Source organism: Fukomys damarensis, unplaced genomic scaffold, assembly GCF_012274545.1.
Source record: "Fukomys damarensis isolate Sample0158 unplaced genomic scaffold, DMR_v1.0_HiC HiC_scaffold_33, whole genome shotgun sequence".
Classification (NCBI taxonomy): domain Eukaryota; kingdom Metazoa; phylum Chordata; class Mammalia; order Rodentia; family Bathyergidae; genus Fukomys; species Fukomys damarensis.
In genome coordinates, this window is record NW_022900945.1 from 53,954,862 (window position 1) to 53,973,440 (window position 18,579).

Consider the following 18,579-nt stretch of genomic DNA (forward strand, 5'->3'; position numbering starts at 1 on the left):
CTTTATAGAACTTAGGCAAAAGAAAAATCCAAAATCCAAACTGGGAAGAAAAAATAATTGCAAAATGGGAGGAAATGCTATATAAATAAAGGTGATCATCACAGTGTAACTTTAAAAAGTCCAATATGTAACAATACTTGATTAAATGAGCATGAACATATTACTCCATGGAATATTACACAGTCATTTAATGAATAGGGGCTGGGGATGTGGCTCTGTGATGGAGTGCTTGTCTTGTGTGTAGCAGGCCCTGGGTTTACCTCCAGCAGAAAAAGAAACATGTACTGAAGAGAAAAAAATAAGGGTTCACTTGAATATGTGGTATAAAACAATCATCTGTAACAAAAAGCTTCAATGAATAAAAGTAATAGAAATTAATTTTGAGACATTCAATTTTAGCATAATGGGGTGATGAGTAATGATTATTTTTATTTTTACCGGCTTCATTAATATGTTTTTATTTTATAACAGGAAAAATAATCATGAAGTAATAATTCATGAAATAATCATAAGCACTTAAGAGACCTCCCCAAAGCTTCTAGAAATTTTTGGAAGAATTATCTCAGGGGACACACACCACGTGGAAGGCACCTCACCTAGGGTGCCTTTCATCCTGGGGTACGACCGCAGACTAAGGCCTCCAGGTGGCTCTGTGACAGCGGGGACTGGGGCTGTGTCCCTGAGAGCTCAGCACGGTTTGGGAGGAGGCCACTCTGAGAACATGAAAGCCTCCACTGCCAATTTAGTTCTCATTTCTCCCATGCAGATGAAACCAAAGATAGATATCTCTTAATGGCTGCCTTCCCACAAAGAGCTCGATCAAAGGCACTTCCGGGGAAGATGGCTAGAATGTGATGAGAGTGCCACCTCTCCACAGAATGCTATAATTATCCCAGGCCCAAGGTAGTCACCAGCACGGGCCCCACAGGATAGAGGCTGAATAAATAAGGAACACCCGAAGAGTGACATCACCAGACTTTGCAGCACAGGCCTGATGGTTCATAGATAGGAATAAAGGGCAGGACAGGCCCTCTCCTTTCACAGCCAGACAGTCTTGGGGGTCCAATGAGATCACAAAAGGAGACCCCACCAAAATCCCCCTTGTACTGTCCTTTCTGAAGGATCTGGCAGAGCACAGCTACCCTTGAAAAGAGGCTCTGGGTCACCCCAAAACCTAGGGAGCTGGAGGCAACTGCCTGTGAGCAGACCCAAGGCTAAGTGCAAAAAAAGTCTTGTTTAGAATCTGGAAGGGACCTTAGGGCAGGGATTTACCTCAGTGGTTCCACCACCTGCCTTGCAAGTGCAAGGACCCAAGTTCAATCCATGGTCCCAGGGGAAAAAAACAGAAGAAGGGACCTTAGAGGCATCTTCCACTTCCTGCTACGACTGGCAAGCAGGGAGATGGCAAGATGAACTGCGTGCCAGAAGAGGCCTGCTGTTCCTATCCTGCTTCCACATGAGCAGGGATTCCAGCCCAGGGACATGAACAGAGGCACAATCCGGAGGGCTTCATCGATGACAAGTCATGACTACTTCTATGCCACAGCTGCTGGTGCTCAGCAAATTCACAGGTAATTCAGTAAGTCACCTGCCAAACAACAAAGATTCTAAGATACAAACCATAAAATGCATACTAGGGTATTTTCAGCTGCACTTGTGTCCAGATACATAAAATGTCTCACTTTGGAACTACATTCCACCCTACCCCCCACAAAGAAAATTCTTCTCAGATTGAGGATTCGTGCCTTCTTCCCACCGGAAATGTCTCATCTCTCACTCACACCACTCAAACCTCTTAACAAAGCTCACCTTCCTCTAGTCCTATGTCCAGGGGAAGCCAGCCAATGAATATTTTTTTTCTTTTCTTTTTTTGGCACCGTGGATCGAACTCGGGTCCTTGTGCTTGCAAGGCAGAGCACCAGAACCAATGAGCTCAATCCCGGCCCGAGCCAATGAATACTGATAAAACTCAAATCTAAATCTATTGCTTACTCACTTAAAAGGCTCTTCTTTGCCTAGACAGCAGTTCAAATGACCTAACCTGTCATGGAAAAGTCTTCAAGATCTCGCATTTGCCTCCTTCTGCAGCCTTCTTGTAACTTCTCCTTCTACATCACGAACTTTTCAGCCCAGGAACAGATAACTGCTGCATTTCCTGGCACAGAGCAGAGTTTTGGCGTTGACACTTAACACTTGCTTTTCCTTTACATCCTTCCTCACTGAGTCTCCTCTGAATGATCCACCTGCACAAATCCTCATCCTTTAACTCAGGGGCCACCTGCTCTAAGAAGTTTCCCTATCTCCCACTCTGAGGCTGGTTAAATGCCCGTTTTTTGTGTTCTTAGAGCCTCCATGACTTCCTCTTCCAGGATGCCCACCGTGCATTCCAGTCAGTTGTAACTTGACTCTCCCACTAGACTGTAAACTCTCCGTGAAGATACCTGTCACAGGCATTTAATAAGTGAGTGGGTGCTCAGTAGGGCTGGGGGCACTCTTCCAAAGATGAAAAAGCTGTTTTGGGCTGAAACCAGTCCAGTGTGCTCCTTCGCCCCACTGCAGAGAGAGACCCTCAGAACTCAGCAGTGGGAAAGGGGGCAGCACTGAACATGAAGGGCATGGTGCCGAGAGAGGCCAGCCCTGGTTTTCGTCACAGTCCTGTCCTTGACCACTCTTTCTGGGACACAAGATGCTGACCTTGCCAGCCTCACCCAGGCAGCCTCTATGCAGTTTCTCATCTTGGAAGACTTGGGCGTAGGGGGTTGACATCACACAGCTGCAGATTCTGAGTTAACTCTACATTAACCAGCTGAGTAGCACAGGCAGATTTCTTGTTGCAGGGGAGGAAGCAGGCTCGGTGTCTTTGCCTAAAGAATAAGAATAAACTATCACCAAGAGGTAAGAATGGAGTGGTGAGGTGAGTCAGCTGATGCCAAGCCCCTGGCATTAAAAACTGAACTCAGAAACCCAGGATGCCAATAACACTTGATACCTAGATGTGCACTTGGAATCCCGCACCACCACCTGGTGCAGCAGGCCCTGCTTACCATCTGCCGTGTGAAGCGGAGGGTTAAAGGGAGAAACGGAGAGTTCTCAGAAAGACTGAGGCGGGGTCCTCCTATCCTCTACCAAGAAACCCGCAGGACCAGGACGGGCCAGGAGAAGTTTGCATCACTGAACATCAGAGCTGGATGTGCGCTCAGGACCCCCAGTGTCTAAATGAGAAAACCGAGGCCCAGGGAAGGAAACAACTTAAAGGCACAGTGAGTTTCCTGTGGGAAGATTCTAGATTTCCAACCCCAATTTAGGCCAGGAAGAACCAGACTCCAGATTCAAAAGAGAAAAGGTAGAAACCCAGCAGCAAGCCTCAGCAATTCAGGAAGATCTTTCCTCCTCACTGTTTGTGTTTAGTGGCTTCAGACATGGGTCCCTCTCCCCTGAATGTGAAGGCATGGTATAGACGTGTTCACATCCCCAAAACAGTTAAGAGCTCCAGGCTGGTACAGGCTGTGTCCTTATCTTCTGGAAACTTGTAAGGAATCTCCAATGTATTGGCTTCCTAAATGTTTTTAGGTGTTTTAGTGTTCATATGAGATATAAGTTCACTACATGAGCTTGAACGAGGAAGGACCTGACACTCTGGCCCTCACTTTCTTTGTTTTAAAAAAGTGCAGCTGATAAATACTCATGTGCCTCCTGTTTAAGACAGGTGCTGGGGCTAAAAGGAGGAAGTGGAGTCGGGTGGCCTCTTGTGTCCCTTCTAGCCCTGAGGATCCATCATCCACCGCTCATCCCATCTCTGATTCTGACTCCCTGTGTCACTGAGAAAGGAAAGGAGAGGAACGGCAGACTCTCCCTAGGGAATTTACATACTTGGTAAGCTCTCTAGAGGCCCCTACTCCCCAGGAAACGGGATGAGCCACATTCTGCACTTTTCAGCTTTATCGGACCCTATGCAGATGAATGAATCACGGGAATCTGTCAAATATTATCTGATGAAAGGAGATAGTTATTTGATGGGAATGAGGTTAGGCGGAATGTCCGTCAGAGACCTGAGTCTCTTCTGCTGACCCTATCTAATTATGCTCTGGCTCCCAATAATAACAGCTCCAGAAGTCCAAAATCTGAAATGTCAGATGGCACTGAATCAGATTAGCCCGTCTTGCTGGAGGGTTGGTGATAGTCACAGAACCTACTTAGTCACCTGTCATCTGTAGTTATCTGTCCTACTGTAGAGTAGGACGATCTCCTCAAAGCTATCCAAGCCACAGCCCCATTGCCTGGGCCACTGAAGATGATTCTTGTGGGGCTCAGAACCCAAACACTCTCACTCTGTACCTAGGTGAAGACCTAAATTCACTCAGCTGCCCAGCTGGGTCAATGCTACAGGCAGAGGGCAGAAGAGTGGATCTTCCTGTGGGTCTATTATAAACTAATCGAAGAGGAAGCATCTCCACACACATGTAGCCACATTTACAAGGTCCCAAAGATACCTAGGTAATCATATACGATCACATTTATAATGCCACAGAACGTCAGACCTGCAATGGCCCCTCCTGAAGGCCCAGCTCTCCTGTTTTCATGATGATGAAACCGAGGCCAGACAAGATCAGGGACTGGTGTGAGATCAGACATCTTATTAGGACAGAGCCAGGTACCCTGGGCCTCTGAGCCATACACTGTCTATGCATCACAGTGAACAGAGAAGTAGAAGTCAAAAAACAAACAGAAAGCAGAACAGAGGCCATACAACAAGGTGAAGTAAAGAAATCAAGGAAAGATTTACAAAGGAGATGAGTCCCGAACTGATGCAGATTGCACTAAACTTCTATAAGTAGCTCAACTGCCCTAAGTGGTAGTGTTTATGTTCTCTAAATTAATCCTCGTAAGAAATCTGTGAAATAGTATTCTACCTTCTCAGAGAGGAGACTGAGGATCTGAGAAGCTGCCGCTCATCCGATATTGCACATAGGCTACGTGATGGATGCAATCCTGAAGCCTGAGTTCAGTTCTTTTTCCATGCACCTCCGTGTCTCCTTTACCCAAAGCTAATCTTTGATTAAGGGTCCCGATACAGACAAGTAGGAATCTACTTAAACACCAGAACTGAAGATGAGTGTTCACTGCATTATTGGAGACTTCGCTCCTCCAGAGTTCCCAAGAGCATCAGACACCGCGGGGGTGCACCAGCTTCTTACTGCTGTTGTAACCACAAATTTTGTGGCTAAACACAACAAAAACGTGTGCTGGGGTCCAGGAGGCCAGAATACAAATCCCACAGGGCTAAAATCAAAGTGCCAGTCAGGCTGCATTCTTTCTGGAGGCCCCCTGGGACCATGTGTCTCCTTGCTTTTCCCAGGTCCTAGATACCGCCCTGTCTGTGTTCCTGCTACTTTCATCTCTAAAGTCACCAACAGAGAGTCAGGTCTTCCTCTTCAGACACAAACTCTTCTGTCCTTCTTTCTACTTTTATTAAAGGTCCTTGTGGTTATACGGGCCCCACCTGGATAATGTAGGATAATCTCCATATTTTAATGTCATCTGATTAGCAATGTGGTTCCATAAGCTACGTTTTGTGCTAACAATTCTCATTTGTCAAGTAACCAAACACATTTAACAACTCTAGAGATTACATTATGGACATCTCTGGGAAATCCTTAGGCTATTCCGCTATCATGAATCAATTCAGTGACAAGGAGGCCTTTTAGAGAAGCTGAACCCTGGATTCTAACGGCAATAAGCACCTACCATGAGAACACAACCTAGCCTCTCTATTTCTCTGTCACTGCTATTTACTCTCCTTATGCTTGGGCTCAACCAAGACCACAGAAATGTATGTGGGATGAGAGTGATCTCGTGCACCCTGTTTAAAGAAACTTCCGGAAATCTCAGTCAAGCTGTTCTCCTCCCTCAGTCGCTCACCCATCCGTCTCCTAAATCGGGTTCAGACTTTTCTTCTCATTTCACCTGCATCTCTGTATTCCAACAGCCTCCTATCGGGGACCCCTTCTTCAGGGGAGCCTGAAATGCCATTTTCCACTTTCACTGCTGGGGCAGTTCCTCCTGCTCAGTAAGGCATAGCACAGTCTTCTCCCCAGAGCCGTGAGTGGAGATCTTTCTGGGGAGTGAGTGCTGACCTCTGCCCATCTTCTCCATACGCCTATGAGTCCCTTCTAAAACAGGGCTGAAAATGACTGGAAGAATGAATTCATAAACTCAGTGGCGAAGAATTCCTTCCCTCTTGGGATACAGGAGAATCTGTCTCTTAAACACCATTCTCCAGAGAAGACAGAGGACACAAAGAGGAAGAGAAGAAATGGAGGAGATACAAAAAGAGAACAAAGAGAAGGAAAAAGAAGAGGAGGGTCCACCTCTCCTATACCTAATCACCCAGCTCCAAAATTCCCTGAATGACCTTCTGTCTTCAGATACATCTGTGCCTTCCAAGTCCCTCCACACCCCCAGCATCTGTCTCCCATCAGGACACCAAGCAGCCCGCGCCAGAGTTATACCAGTTCTTCTTGCACCACTGTTACTACCTGCTCCCCATGCAGCTCACCTCTTTAAAACTTTTCAGCTCTCCAATGTCTAAAGCCTACAGAAACATTCAAAGGCATTACTGATTTCAGCCAATACTTTTCTCTAGAAATTACCTAGGCCTACTTCTTCAAGCTAAGGGTTTAATTTAACCTCAAGTTTAGGGGAGGAGCATCATCAATTTAAAAGTGCCTAGAATTTGCTCAACATTAGAAAAAAAGCCACCACTTTATGAACTAGGGACTTCATTCATAATTAATCCTCTCCTATTAGCAAAGGATATCTTCCTCTACACCCAGCTATCTGCCACATCCACCTTTTCATTTCTGCATTGATGCATTTACCCCACCAATAATCCTTTATTTCACACCATCTTCCACTTACTGCACCTGTGGGATAAGCCTCTACCCTTTAGGAGCTTAAAACCCTAGATAGTAATATAATCTTCCACATAAGTAACTGGCATTCATGACAGCAATAGTAAATGTCAAGTAAATAGCACCAACAATAGATACTTGTAAAGAGGTGAACAGTACTTTACAGTAACCAGAAAGGCTCCTGGAGGGTGGTACTTGAATGCTTAAGAGTTTCAACAGCAAAGAAAAAGAAAGAACCTCAGGTAAAAGGTGAACAGTGTAAACCAAGACTTAGAGGTACAAGAAACTGGGTGTGTTTGCTTTGAAAGTTTTCCTTTCAACCTCTGGCTTTTATTGGCCTGAGTTCTAAGAAAAGGTTTTCAGAAGGCAAGGGAATGAGCTGAACTTGTTGTGACCTGTCTTCTTGGACACCGTGAAAATTCTGCATCTCCATTTTTAGGTGTCATAAATCAAGGTTGAGAAGATGAAGACTTCCTGTCCTCTCCCTCCACCCCGCTTCCTAACACAAGAGGACAGAGGACCCCAATTTCCCTTGGGACCTACATGCAGGAAAAATCACTGTCCAGTGGAAGTGACGTATGCCTTTTATTTACTTGGAACCACAGGACAAGCTATCTTCCATGGGTCTGGAAATGTGACTTTCCAGGCTCTACACAGAGGCACCCAATCGGAACATCCAAACATTGCCATATGAACCCTTGGTCCAGGCAGACCCCAGACTTTAGGTGTAAAGTCTTCCCACTGGCGAAGATGAGATGAGCAAGGTGGATCTTATCTCTCACCACTTCCTGCACCAGCTTGGGCAGATGAGACGCCTCCACCTGAGGTTTAACAGACTGAGATAACACTCTACCAACATTCTTTTTCTGCTGCCTCTAAGAAAGAGATCTGACAGGAGCCCCTCCCTGCTGAGGTCTGGTGAAAACCCAGAGGCCAAAATGCAGGCTGATTAACAGGCATCCCAAGCAGTGACTCAAGCCATTTTTGATTTAGAGGAAGCTCGTTATGGTGACTCCACAGTCAGGACTGCAGCCCCACGTGGCCCATCCGTGCAGCAGGAGGACAGACCAGGCAGTATATAAAAGTCCCTGCCTTGCTATGCTCCACAGTGCCTGTCCTTGGTTGAATCTTGTTGAAGGTCAGGTAAGTGGAGACATCTGTGCCCTCTTGCTCCCTGCTTCTCCATCTTTGTAAGAGCACAGGTCTGCTCTTCCTCTGGAGTGTACTGTCTACTGATTTTTAAAAGAGGTTATCATTTCCTGGGCATTGCTAAACACCTTGTGTGTTCTACCTAGTCTCTTGCTTCTAATTTTCAAAAGGACTAGTAAAAGAGAAGAGAAAGAAAAGAGCTATGGTGGGCCTAGGAGTGGGGAGTTGTAACTATCCAGAGAAAAGCCAGGAGAACACTTGCACCTTGTAGATGAGTGTCAGAGAGAGCTGAAGCAGGGATGGGAAGAGAAAGGGATCAAAAGTAGAAATGAGTTCTTAAGGTTAATAACCCCCTTTCTTTCTCCCAACTCTTCATCCTCCAGTTCCCAAGGTGGTACTTTTAATGCGGATCATTTTAAATCTTGTGTTGGTTTCAGGTTCTACGAATCACTTCAGGATGTCCTTCAGTGATCAGCAGTACAAGCAGCCATGTGTGCCCCCATCGTGCCTTCAAAAGGCCCAAGAGCAGTGCCAGGCCCAGACTGAGGAAGTGTGCATCCCCCAGCACCAGGATCCCTGCCAGGAGAAGGGCTTAGGACAAGCTCAAGAGGTATGTCTTTCTCAGTGCCCAGAGTCAAGCCGAGAAAACTGCCCACAGCAAGTCCAAGATCCATGCCAAGACCCATGTCCACCTCAGTGTGTGGAGCCATGCCAGGAGCCAGCCCAAACAAAATGTGCGGAACTGAGCCCACAGAAAGCCCAGGAGAAGTGTTCACCCACTGGCGAGGGGAAGTAGCTGCTCATATGGCATCTGGGGTCAAGATGGCCCACAGCTGAAAACCCAATCCCAGCTTCCACCACGGTGACCTTCTCCTCTGTGTACAACGCGCCTTCTTGCCTCTCAGCCTCCTCATTACCCCAGGACTTGGTCTGTGCCTCTGAGGACAGTTCTGTCTGTATTTTATCAACCTCCATGAGTAAGTATTGTTCTCAGCAGCCTGGTAGAAGATCTCAAATGTAGGAATGGTGTGGTTACCAAGAACACCAAAGCCTAACATATGCTCCCTTGGGGCAAATTTCGTCCAGCCCTTGGCGTGTAATGAGGAAGGATGCCTTCATTCATCCTTCAGTGTCAGGGTCTCGTTCAAGCCTTGACAACCTGACTCGGCCAGACTTTGTGTATCATCACCACCACAACCATGAGTGTGAAGAAGAGGTTGGTTATGGGGCAAACATCAAAACTTGGGTACTTTTTCTCTGCCCCTAACAGGGACAATGATTGGACAATGTAACGGTGGGTGTGTTTTTTAAAAATGAAAGAAAATTATGTAAAGGATTGAATTCAAACAGCCAACAAGGAAATACAAGATGGGATGCTGGGCTCTTTGTCAATCTTTGTGCTTTGTAGCTGTTCGGTTTGACGCCCTTCATTTTTACCATGTACCCTCTGTAGAGATGTCATTTGTGTCTCTGTGATACAAGCTGGCCGGCTCTCCAGCTTCCTTACCTTCTTCTCCCTGGTGAAAGTAAAATATAGAATAAAGCGGATCCCGAGGCTGCTATCTGTCCTCCGCGTTTCTGTCCTCTCTACCACCCAAACACCCGCTGTCACTGTGCTGATTATTTTTCTCCTTTTCAGAGGGAATCTTAGGCAGCAGTAAAAACAGACTTCACGAGTACATAGGGCATCAACATGGAAAGGGCTCTCCTTTGGGTCCTCTGGACCACCTCACTCACAGCCTCTCCCCAGGCTCATCCAGGCACACACTTCACACTGCGAGAACATGCAGCAGAAGGCTGGGACTGCTCACGTGCAAAATGTCAGCTCCAGGTTCCTTCCACAGCATCTTTCCTCTTTCAGTGCTGCTTTCCAGAGGAAAAGACAGAAATGAAGAAGAAGGACATTATATTAGAGGTGTCCTAAATCACCCATCACACCTAGAAACACAGCACTAATGCCAGAGGGAAGAACTAAGCAGGCCTCTGAGATGAACAGTCAAGGACCAAAATCGTCAGCCCTGCCATCTGGCCATTTCAGGAAAGCCAGGCAACCTGGCTACTGTGGCCATGCCCCAGTACTTTTCCACCTCTGGAGAAAACTCCGGGTCTGCACTCGAACTGTGTGGAAGGGCCACAGAGACACAGGACTGACATGAAAAGGCTCAAACGTGGTTCCTCAGCAGTGTTCTGACCTCTGCCCAGGGCCCAGAGCAAGCTGTATCAAGGGTCAACCTCCTGAGAGGAGGCGGAGCTTCTTGTCAATTCTCCTAGCATTCTCCCTACACAGTCAGTATGAGAAAAAGATCCCTCCCTGAAGGTCATGTCTCACCTGTTGGCTGAAGTGAGGGCCTTGGGGCACTGGAATAGCACTGGACTCTCAATCATAAAGATGCCCTAGGATAGGATAGAATGGTAGCATAATTTGGGTAAGGCTTCAAGAGACAACATATGTAATACTCACTGAGTCTGCAAGTGGTGGGCCAGGCCCTGAGTTCTATGGCCATCCTCTAAGGGAATCCTAGCAGCAGATTCAGGGAGTTCAGCTGTCCTTGCTTGGTCTCACAAAGCCAGTGAGTGGTGAAGTCATGATTATAACTCAAATCATTCTGATTACTGAAGAGAATTCTCAGCCATCTCACAAAAACGCACGTGGCACCCAGAAGAAATTTCTAGAAATCATCCTCTCATTAGTTCATTCTGCCATCCGACAAGTGCTGCCTGATCACTTGCCAAATGCCAGGCCTCACACTTGCCAGGTTCTGGAGAGACAATGGTGAAACAGGTGGTTGATGTCTCTTTGCAGAGGTAGGAGCTACCTTTTCTGCAGGCCACGTGTCTTTCCAAAAACCTTCCGGACATCTCAAGTACCTGAACTTCTCTAGACACATGACTTATAGCTCTCTCGCCTCCCCAGCTGGTAGGAATAGGCCTTCTCATCCACATCCAACTCTGGAATAAGCCAGCTGACGCCCGGGCCCAGGTGCTCATCATGGTCCCAGCTGCTCCCTAGGGCTGCACCCTGAGGAGGCTTCAGGGAGCGTCCCCATATGTGCACTTCTTGTGGGGCTGAAGGACGCACGCAGACACTTCTCTACCTTGGCTCTAACACAAGAAACATCTTTGTTTCTGGAATACACACACGATTTGAAGTCCAAGATCAGATACCCAGACATTAAGAAGCAGTCTAGGGCTGATGAGAGGGAGAGCTCAGCATATCAGACAGAGGGACAACCTGGTGTTTACTGCGGAGGCCTCAGCAGATGGGAAGGTGACAAGCCTGCAGATTGCAGATAAGAGCGACATCAAGCAGCCAACAGACTTCATCTGTCAGGGAACTACCGCACCTCCTCTGAGGTGCTGATCCTGGAGCCCATTCCCTAGTGACACAGATGCAAGCCATGGCCACGAAGCCCTAGACTGGGCAACAGCTAGAATCATGCATACAGCAGCCAGACTCCCCCAACTGTTTGCATCTGGACTGCAGCCTTTCAGACAGAAGGAAGGGGTACACCAAGAATGACAGATGTCATGGATTCTAGCTGACAGTTAACTCAGTAAATGACAAGGGGGGTGATGTGGATTCACCCATTCATTCAATATGTATCTATGGGGAAGGTCCTGTGCTAAGGTGCTGTGCCTAACACTAGAGATTCATGTTGGTTTGGGGATGAGGGGTAGACCAATAGACTAAAGGATTTTTCATATCAGAAACTTTTATAGTTAGTCTACAGAAGAAAATACCCTAGAAAGCAGGAAGACTGTCCTCAAATATTTTACATGCTTTTATGAGGAGTGAACGTGAAGCACCAAAGCACAGAGTTACAGTTAAGGACAGAAGTTATGAATTTTGTCTTAGCTCAAGAACATTCTGAGATTTGTTTGATGGTCACAAGAGCTGTCTGATGCACTCACTCTCTGTCCTGTGACATGAGGTGTGCAAGTGAGAGGGTGGCAGACAGTTCTCCCAATGCCCCAACTCTAAAATTTGTGCAACTCCAACTCACAGGCAGAACTGGAACACAAAGGGAGGGATCCTGCCAGGGAATGGGAGACTCAAAAGTTCTGACCCCAAGGTCAGGAAACAGGAAGTCCATTGGTCTCTACAACACTACTGGGACACTTCTTAGGAAAGTCAAGTTCCTAGAGACCAGCAGGATGTATGGACACAGCTCAAAGCTAAAAAATTAGACAGGTGAGTGATAGGAAGTGGCCCCTCCAGCCTCGGAGTTTTCTTAGTATGTTTTGAGTGGCCACATACTCCAGCCCTGAGTAGCGCCTTATGGAAATTCCTCACTGTCTTGCAAGCCCAGCCTTCTCTGCTAGGGTTTTCCCAGCCTCTGTCCCTTTGTTCTGTGTCCTCTGGATCTCCTTTCTCTTCTGTGTCTAAGTGACCTGCCTGTTTTTCTACCTGAAAACCCAACACGGCCTCCTTTCTGCCTGTACCTTCCTCTCTCCACCCTGGATTCCTCCACCCCTTCACATAGTCTGCTGACCCATGCAGCACCTTCAGAAAGCTTTCCATGATGTCAGTTCCATTTTCTAAGTACACGGGAAGGCCTCTATAGCCTGCCACTGGGGCTTCAGGCACTAAGACTTGTCTGAGGGGTCTATGGTCCCATCACAGCTGCCTGTGTATGAAGACACACATCGCCTGTCCTCATGAGAATTCCAGATGACAGCCCTTGGGCCATACTGAGTTCTGTGCCTGACTTGACAGGACAAACCACATGGAGATCCAGACTAGCCTAACAGTCAATTAACCAGCCCAACCTCTGGGGCAGGGACAGAAGAAGATTCAAGCCTCAGGAATCACCTGAGAGGCCTTGTATTGATAAAACAACCAGCTCATCTTGATTTGCCTGGGACCCTGGAAGTCTTGCATCCTGGGAACCCATTTAGTTCTGTATAAACTGGGATGGTTGGCTGTCCTCATCATTTTCCTAAGTGTGTAAGACATGATGCCTAGTGTGGTGGGAACATGGAGGAAAAGCAGACCAGGATCTCCATTCTGGAGGAGTTTACAGCTCAAGAGACTGCTTAGGAAAACTGAGAACCAAGAAGGGTTAGTGCCTGGTGCCCGTTGTGCTGATATCCCCCCTTTCAGCGTGTATGTACGCGTGCATGTATGTGTTAGGTGGGGGACAGGAGACCAGCAGGCAGGCACCAGAACAGTCCTGCAGACGCATGCACAGGAGGCAAGTAATAGGTGGGGATGTCCCCAGCGTCTCTATCCCCACTGCCATCATTAACCCTGGGATCCCGGGACCCATGGGCAGCAAGGTGGGGCTTTTCCACTTTTGCTCTTCTTCCTCTCCCACAGACACCTGGCTTGTGCCTGGAGTTGGCTGGAAGAATAGACGGGCTTTGTGGATGACAGGACCTTCTTATCTCAGTGTCCCCCATCCCTTCTTCCCCAGCCAGTCTCACCGCCAAACTGCCCTTTTAGAAGCCACTGGAGACCACTTTCCCCTTCCCAACAGCACCACCTACTGGCCACACTTGGCCTTCTGCTGGCCTGAGTCAGAGACAGCTGCGCATGCTGGGACCCCTGCCAAGACTAGGGGCCCACAGAAGCAAAGGTGGGAAGATGCAGAACCTAACGAGTGGGCAGGAACTCTCTATGTGCAAAGCACAATTAAGTAAGTTATGGAGTGGGAACAACATGTATCGGTTCAGGATGCAGGCTCAGGAATCAGACTGCGGAATTCAAACTGACTTCGCCACTTCGCTTAAAAGGGGAAAAGGGTGCTGAGAGCCTCTATCAGCTGTGCTGTGTCCTAAGCACGGGATCCAGGGTCCCTCACCCTCATCCCCAGAGTACACAAAGGGGGAGACAGACAAGATGCAAATGAGCAGATGCATGAATGAGGAAGTGAAGAAAATAATGCAAGGTGGTGAGAGTGAGTGGGAAAGAAACGGAATGGAAATGTGACGGGAAGGAGCCAGTCACAAAGGCAGTGTCGGTGTCAGCACAGAGAGAACAGCGAATGCAGGAGAGTTCTGCAGGTCCCGTTCCAGACGCTGCATCTGAAGGTGGACGCCGACCACCTTCTGTCCGTCCAAGTGAATGCGAGTGGGAAGGATGAGCTGGAACCGCCCCTCTGGACACCTTGTCAAATGGGCAGTGCCTGGACGACGGGACACTTTATCCCAGAGGACACTTCAGAGACACAAGGGCTGTTTTCAGGTTTTCGAAATGTTAAACAGAGAAGTGCTGAACTTACTCTTTGTGATCCCAGAGGGAAGGGCATAGACCAATGATTCAGAGCACAGGAAAGCTCCTGTTAAAAATAAAACAGGATAGCAAATAAAAAGGACTGCTCATGCAATAGTGAGTTCATCATCTCTGAAAGTCTGCAAGCAGAGGCCAAGTGTCTAGCCAAGAAGGTTATAGAAAATTCAGACTAGATTTTTAAAAATCTTTCAAGCCCCATATACAGTACCACCCTTGCGCTTGAATTGCTTACAGGTTGTCACTAGACTTTGTTTCACTCTGAATGCAGTGAAATAGTCTTTAGTGGCCAGTCACTGAGTGGACAGTATGTCCAGGGACAGAGAGCACGGCAGAAGAGAACTGATATTGGCCACAGCACAAGCCTCTCCTCCTCAGGCCCAGAATAGAGGTGAGCAATGGTGACAAGTGCAAGTCCTTGCCTGCTCTGTTTGCTCCCACTTTCTCACTCCTGTATAGCATCAAAGACAGAACTTCCTCCCCCACCCCAGAGTGATGTGAGAAAAACAGGATAGCAAAGTCCTATGCATTCAAAGTCTCAAGTTTTTAGTTGCACACCCTGGTAATAAAAATATTTAGCAGGATAAATGAACCTATGAAAAAGGTATTCAACTTCACTGTTCATCAAAAATAAATGCAAATTAAAACCTCAGGAGGACAATGTTCCATTTGGACCAACTGGAATAAGAAGGCAGAAAGAACAGTGTCAGTGAGGCAACAGGACTGCAAACTCACGCAGTTGTTTGGAAAATTCCTTGGCAGTAATTACTGAAGCCAAATATATGCATAGCCAGTGACTGAGCAGTTCCTCTCTGAGGCACAAACCCTGCATATGGTCACCCAAAGTTGGTCTTAGAATGTTCATTCAAGTCTTGTTCATAATAGCCAAAGAACAGAAACAACCCCAAAGCCCATCAATGAATGAACTGTGCATGTTCCCACAGTGGGATTCTGTACAGCAACATGTACAAATACCTACAAAAAACAATGCGGGTGAATCTCACAAACCTAAATTAAGTGGGGAGGAAAAAAAACAGATGCTTCAAAAATCCTTAAGACTGGGTCAGGGATTTAGCTCAGTGGTGCCGCTGCCAGCCTTGCAAGCACAAGGGCCTGAGTTTGATCCCTGGTACACACACACACACTCACACACACACTCAAATGACCATATAAAATTTGCATTTATGAATCAAAATTGTTTATATTGTTCAAAATAAAAAAATCACATGGCTCCACTTACATTACTTATGCAAAGTATAAAAATTAGCAAAACAAGTCTGTGCTATGGAATCAAGATTATGGCTAGAGCAGCAATCAGGAAGGAGAATGAGAGGGACGCCTGTGGCACTGGTACATCCTGTTTCTCCATCTTGTGTCAGTGTGCGAACGTTTATTAAACTGTACATTTACGATCTATGTCCACTCTTCAAAGTGTATATTTTAATAAGGAGTTAAAAGTTTGGATAGCATCATATAATATCACACATTATTGAGAAGTAGCAAACATTATCATCCTAATATAAGTAGAAGATAAACTCAAAATATAGATAATTTTATAATAGGACATAAAAAATAAACATAGGAAATTTCCATTTTTTTTCCTAGTCCCAGTAGCGTTATACATCCTCTATAGACGAGAGCTCCCTCTGGAGATTTTAAAATGAAAAGCTCAGTTACTTAATGACCATACAACCTTGGGTAAACCTCTCAGCCTCAGCTTTTGCACCTGTAATACTGAACCGATGGCCACCCTCTCCTATGTGGCTGTCTTCATGAGCAAATAAGATATTTATGAAAGTATTTAGTAACAGTAAAATATGAAAGATAATGACATTATTATTACTGGGAGAAATGGCTTAGCATTTCATTAGCAGTAGCTCATGATTTCAGGAGAAATGTTCCCCTTCTGTAAAACTGAAGAATTTCCAGCCAGAGATACTGCAGAATGATTCCTGTATCAGGCTTACAGCAGAAGCAACAATAAGGACAACAGTAATCCTAAGCACGTAATATGTAGTAAGTACTATTGTAATCTTTGTAACAAGCAAAAAAAGTAGGTCAATTAATTGAACTATTTTACCGGTAATAAGACAAGGTTTAAGGCAATGAAGTAACTTACTTTGAGATCTAACAGATAATAACTGAGAAGACTGAGTTACAATTCCAGGCAATCTGGCTCCAGAGTCTATAATGTACTTAAAATAGTTCAAAATCGCCTCTCATTAGGTACAGCTAAGTCTGATATCAAGATAAGGTTCCTGTAGTAATCTATAATTCAGCACATCTTTTTGAGCCCTGTTACATGCCGAGCTCTCTCTTGGCATTAAAAGTGCAGTCCTGTACGCAAGCCAACAGACTAGTAGAGGAGGCAGTGGGTAATAGCAAACATGCCCAAAAGTAAATATACAACTCTGAAACTTATTCCATTCGATGAAGGAAATTTCCAGGTTATATAATGAATCAGGCAATTGCCCAGGTGAACAGAGAGTGAAAAAATTATTATCAGAAAAGACAAAGTTTTCTAAAGTTCTGACAAGGAACCAGGGTGCTTTTTGGATAGGACATAAAAATAAAGGGAATGTCAACCATAGTAGTGATAGGAGGTGTCTAGGCAGGACTCCATCTTACAGGGCCACATTAGAGATTTGGACTTTTGTCCAGAGTAACATGAAGCATAAAGATTTATAAGCAGAAGAATCTCATGATTATATTTGCATATTTTAAATATTACTCTAAATAAAAGTGTAAGGAGTAGATTAGAGGAAGCCAGCAAGAAGGGGGATAGGAAACTCATAAAGACATCAGTGCCATAATTGAAGTTTCTAGAAGGCTGGTACACTGCTTCACTCACCTTTTTTTTTGTTTGTTTGAGCTGGGGAAGATTATGGGACGAACACATTTGGGGGCAGCTGGGTAAGGAGAAAACCAGGGACTCAGTTTTGAAGGCATTAATTTTTAGATGTTTGTAGAACATCAAAGTGGATACAGAAACTGTTTATATCTGTGAGTCAGACCACAGAAGAGTCAGGGATGGAAATCTGCATTTGGGAGCCATCATCATTTGGACAACATAGAAGCTTTGAGAGTTGATAAAGTACAGACTGAGAAAGGAAGAGGACTAGACACCATGCCCTGAGGTACTTCCATGCTTAAAGATTGGGTAGGAAAAGAGATCTTGGCAAAAAGACTGCAAAGAGCAGTCAATGACTAGACAAATGTCAAGCAGAGTGTGCGGCAGTCCTGGAAGCCACTGAGGACCAGGAAGAGCTCACACAGCATGACACTGCGGACGGAGTGAAGGTGTAGTGGTAAAGTCCAGCCAGTCCAGGCACCCAGCGACTTCTCCAGGACAGGGACCAGCTCACACCCAGGGCACAGCACTTGTCACCATCCCCCACATCATCAGGCCTGAAATGTCTCATGACTTGACAAAGGTCATTAGCCAGTAAGTAACAGTGTCAGAACTTGAATCTGGCCAAGTCCACATTCTTGATATGAAAGTGCCAGCTTAGCCCAGAGGAAAGGATCTCTGATGGCACACTGTCAGATTTTAAGGGCTGCTACGTGCATTTCCAAACCGAATCTGCCGAGCTTGAGGATGAGGTTGGGGGTGATGGTCGTCCCCTCAGATTACCTCTCCAGAGGACAGTGCACCCAAGCACAGCTCCCTGTGTATGCTGGTGCTTCATCCTTGAGATCTTGTCTCTGACAGAGAATGCAAGAGACTAGTGACTCGCTCTGAAGCACCAGTTCAGATGGAACTTGGGGTTCGCAGTAGTGAGTTGGGGTGATGGTGGCGAGTGTTTCCAGGGTCAAGGTGACAGAGATGAGTGGTTATACAATGATGGTAATGAATGGATGCTGCAGGTGAGAGGATCTGGAAGGAAGGTTTGTTTGGACATGACTTGACTGACAGATGCATAATGAACACATCAACTATGATTTATAAATAACCAGAATACTGTATCTATAGATTACTTACTGCATTTACATTCATGTATTCATTCTATCATCCAGTGAGTCTTTATTGAGTAGCTACTACATGTCAGATCCTCCTTAAGATGCTGAAGATACAATAGCAAATGGGACAAAAGCACTGCCTTTGTGGGGTAAACATTCTAAAAACAACAAAAGCTCATCTATTCACTCAGTGAGCTCTCACTGAAAACCTGTTCAAAGGCAAGCATGATGGCAGACTCTGATGGGTGCCAGACTCCTAATAAAGCTGGCCCAGGGTGGGGACCCATGGCCAAGGTGAAATGTGCCCATAAATGTACTGTATAGGCT

The 18,579-nt window shown here is 46.1% G+C and overlaps 2 protein-coding genes across 8 annotated transcripts in view; one reads left to right on the forward strand and one right to left on the reverse strand.

The window, feature by feature from the left end:
- The window catches only part of LOC104875962 (small proline-rich protein 2E), a 101,574-nt gene that overhangs the window by 58,428 nt on the left and 24,567 nt on the right, over window positions 1-18,579 (reverse strand). For 2 of the 7 annotated variants that reach the window (XR_004515095.1, XR_002026018.2), the window contains 5 exons: window positions 10,390-10,454; window positions 9,872-9,923; window positions 2,695-2,864; window positions 2,042-2,155; window positions 1,273-1,588 (listed from right to left, as the gene is read on the reverse strand). The exons of 2 other annotated variants lie outside the window; for them this stretch is intronic. Coding sequence is in view for 2 of the 5 variants with exons in the window: in XM_033758327.1 (XP_033614218.1) it covers window positions 2,695-2,735 (41 nt within the window). In the remaining 3 variants the exon portion in view is untranslated. Of the gene's footprint in view, window positions 1-1,272; window positions 1,589-2,041; window positions 2,156-2,694; window positions 2,865-9,567; window positions 9,578-9,871; window positions 9,924-10,389; window positions 10,455-14,284; window positions 14,342-18,579 lie in introns of those variants that run through there. 3 more of the 7 variants (XM_019210593.2, XM_033758327.1, XM_010643726.2) reach the window with 3 other exon arrangements.
- Window positions 8,029-8,856, forward strand: Prr9 (proline rich 9). Its single transcript, XM_019210594.2, has 2 exons — window positions 8,029-8,054; window positions 8,498-8,856. The coding sequence occupies exon 2, from the start codon at window positions 8,518-8,520 to the stop codon at window positions 8,854-8,856; it is 339 nt and encodes a 112-aa protein (XP_019066139.1). The 5' UTR covers window positions 8,029-8,054; window positions 8,498-8,517.

Excerpts from the sequence above, each read along its gene's own strand:
- Prr9 (XM_019210594.2), top strand. The coding sequence starts at position 8,518 with ATGTCCTTCAGTGATCAGCAGTACAAGCAGCCATGTGTGCCCCCATCG.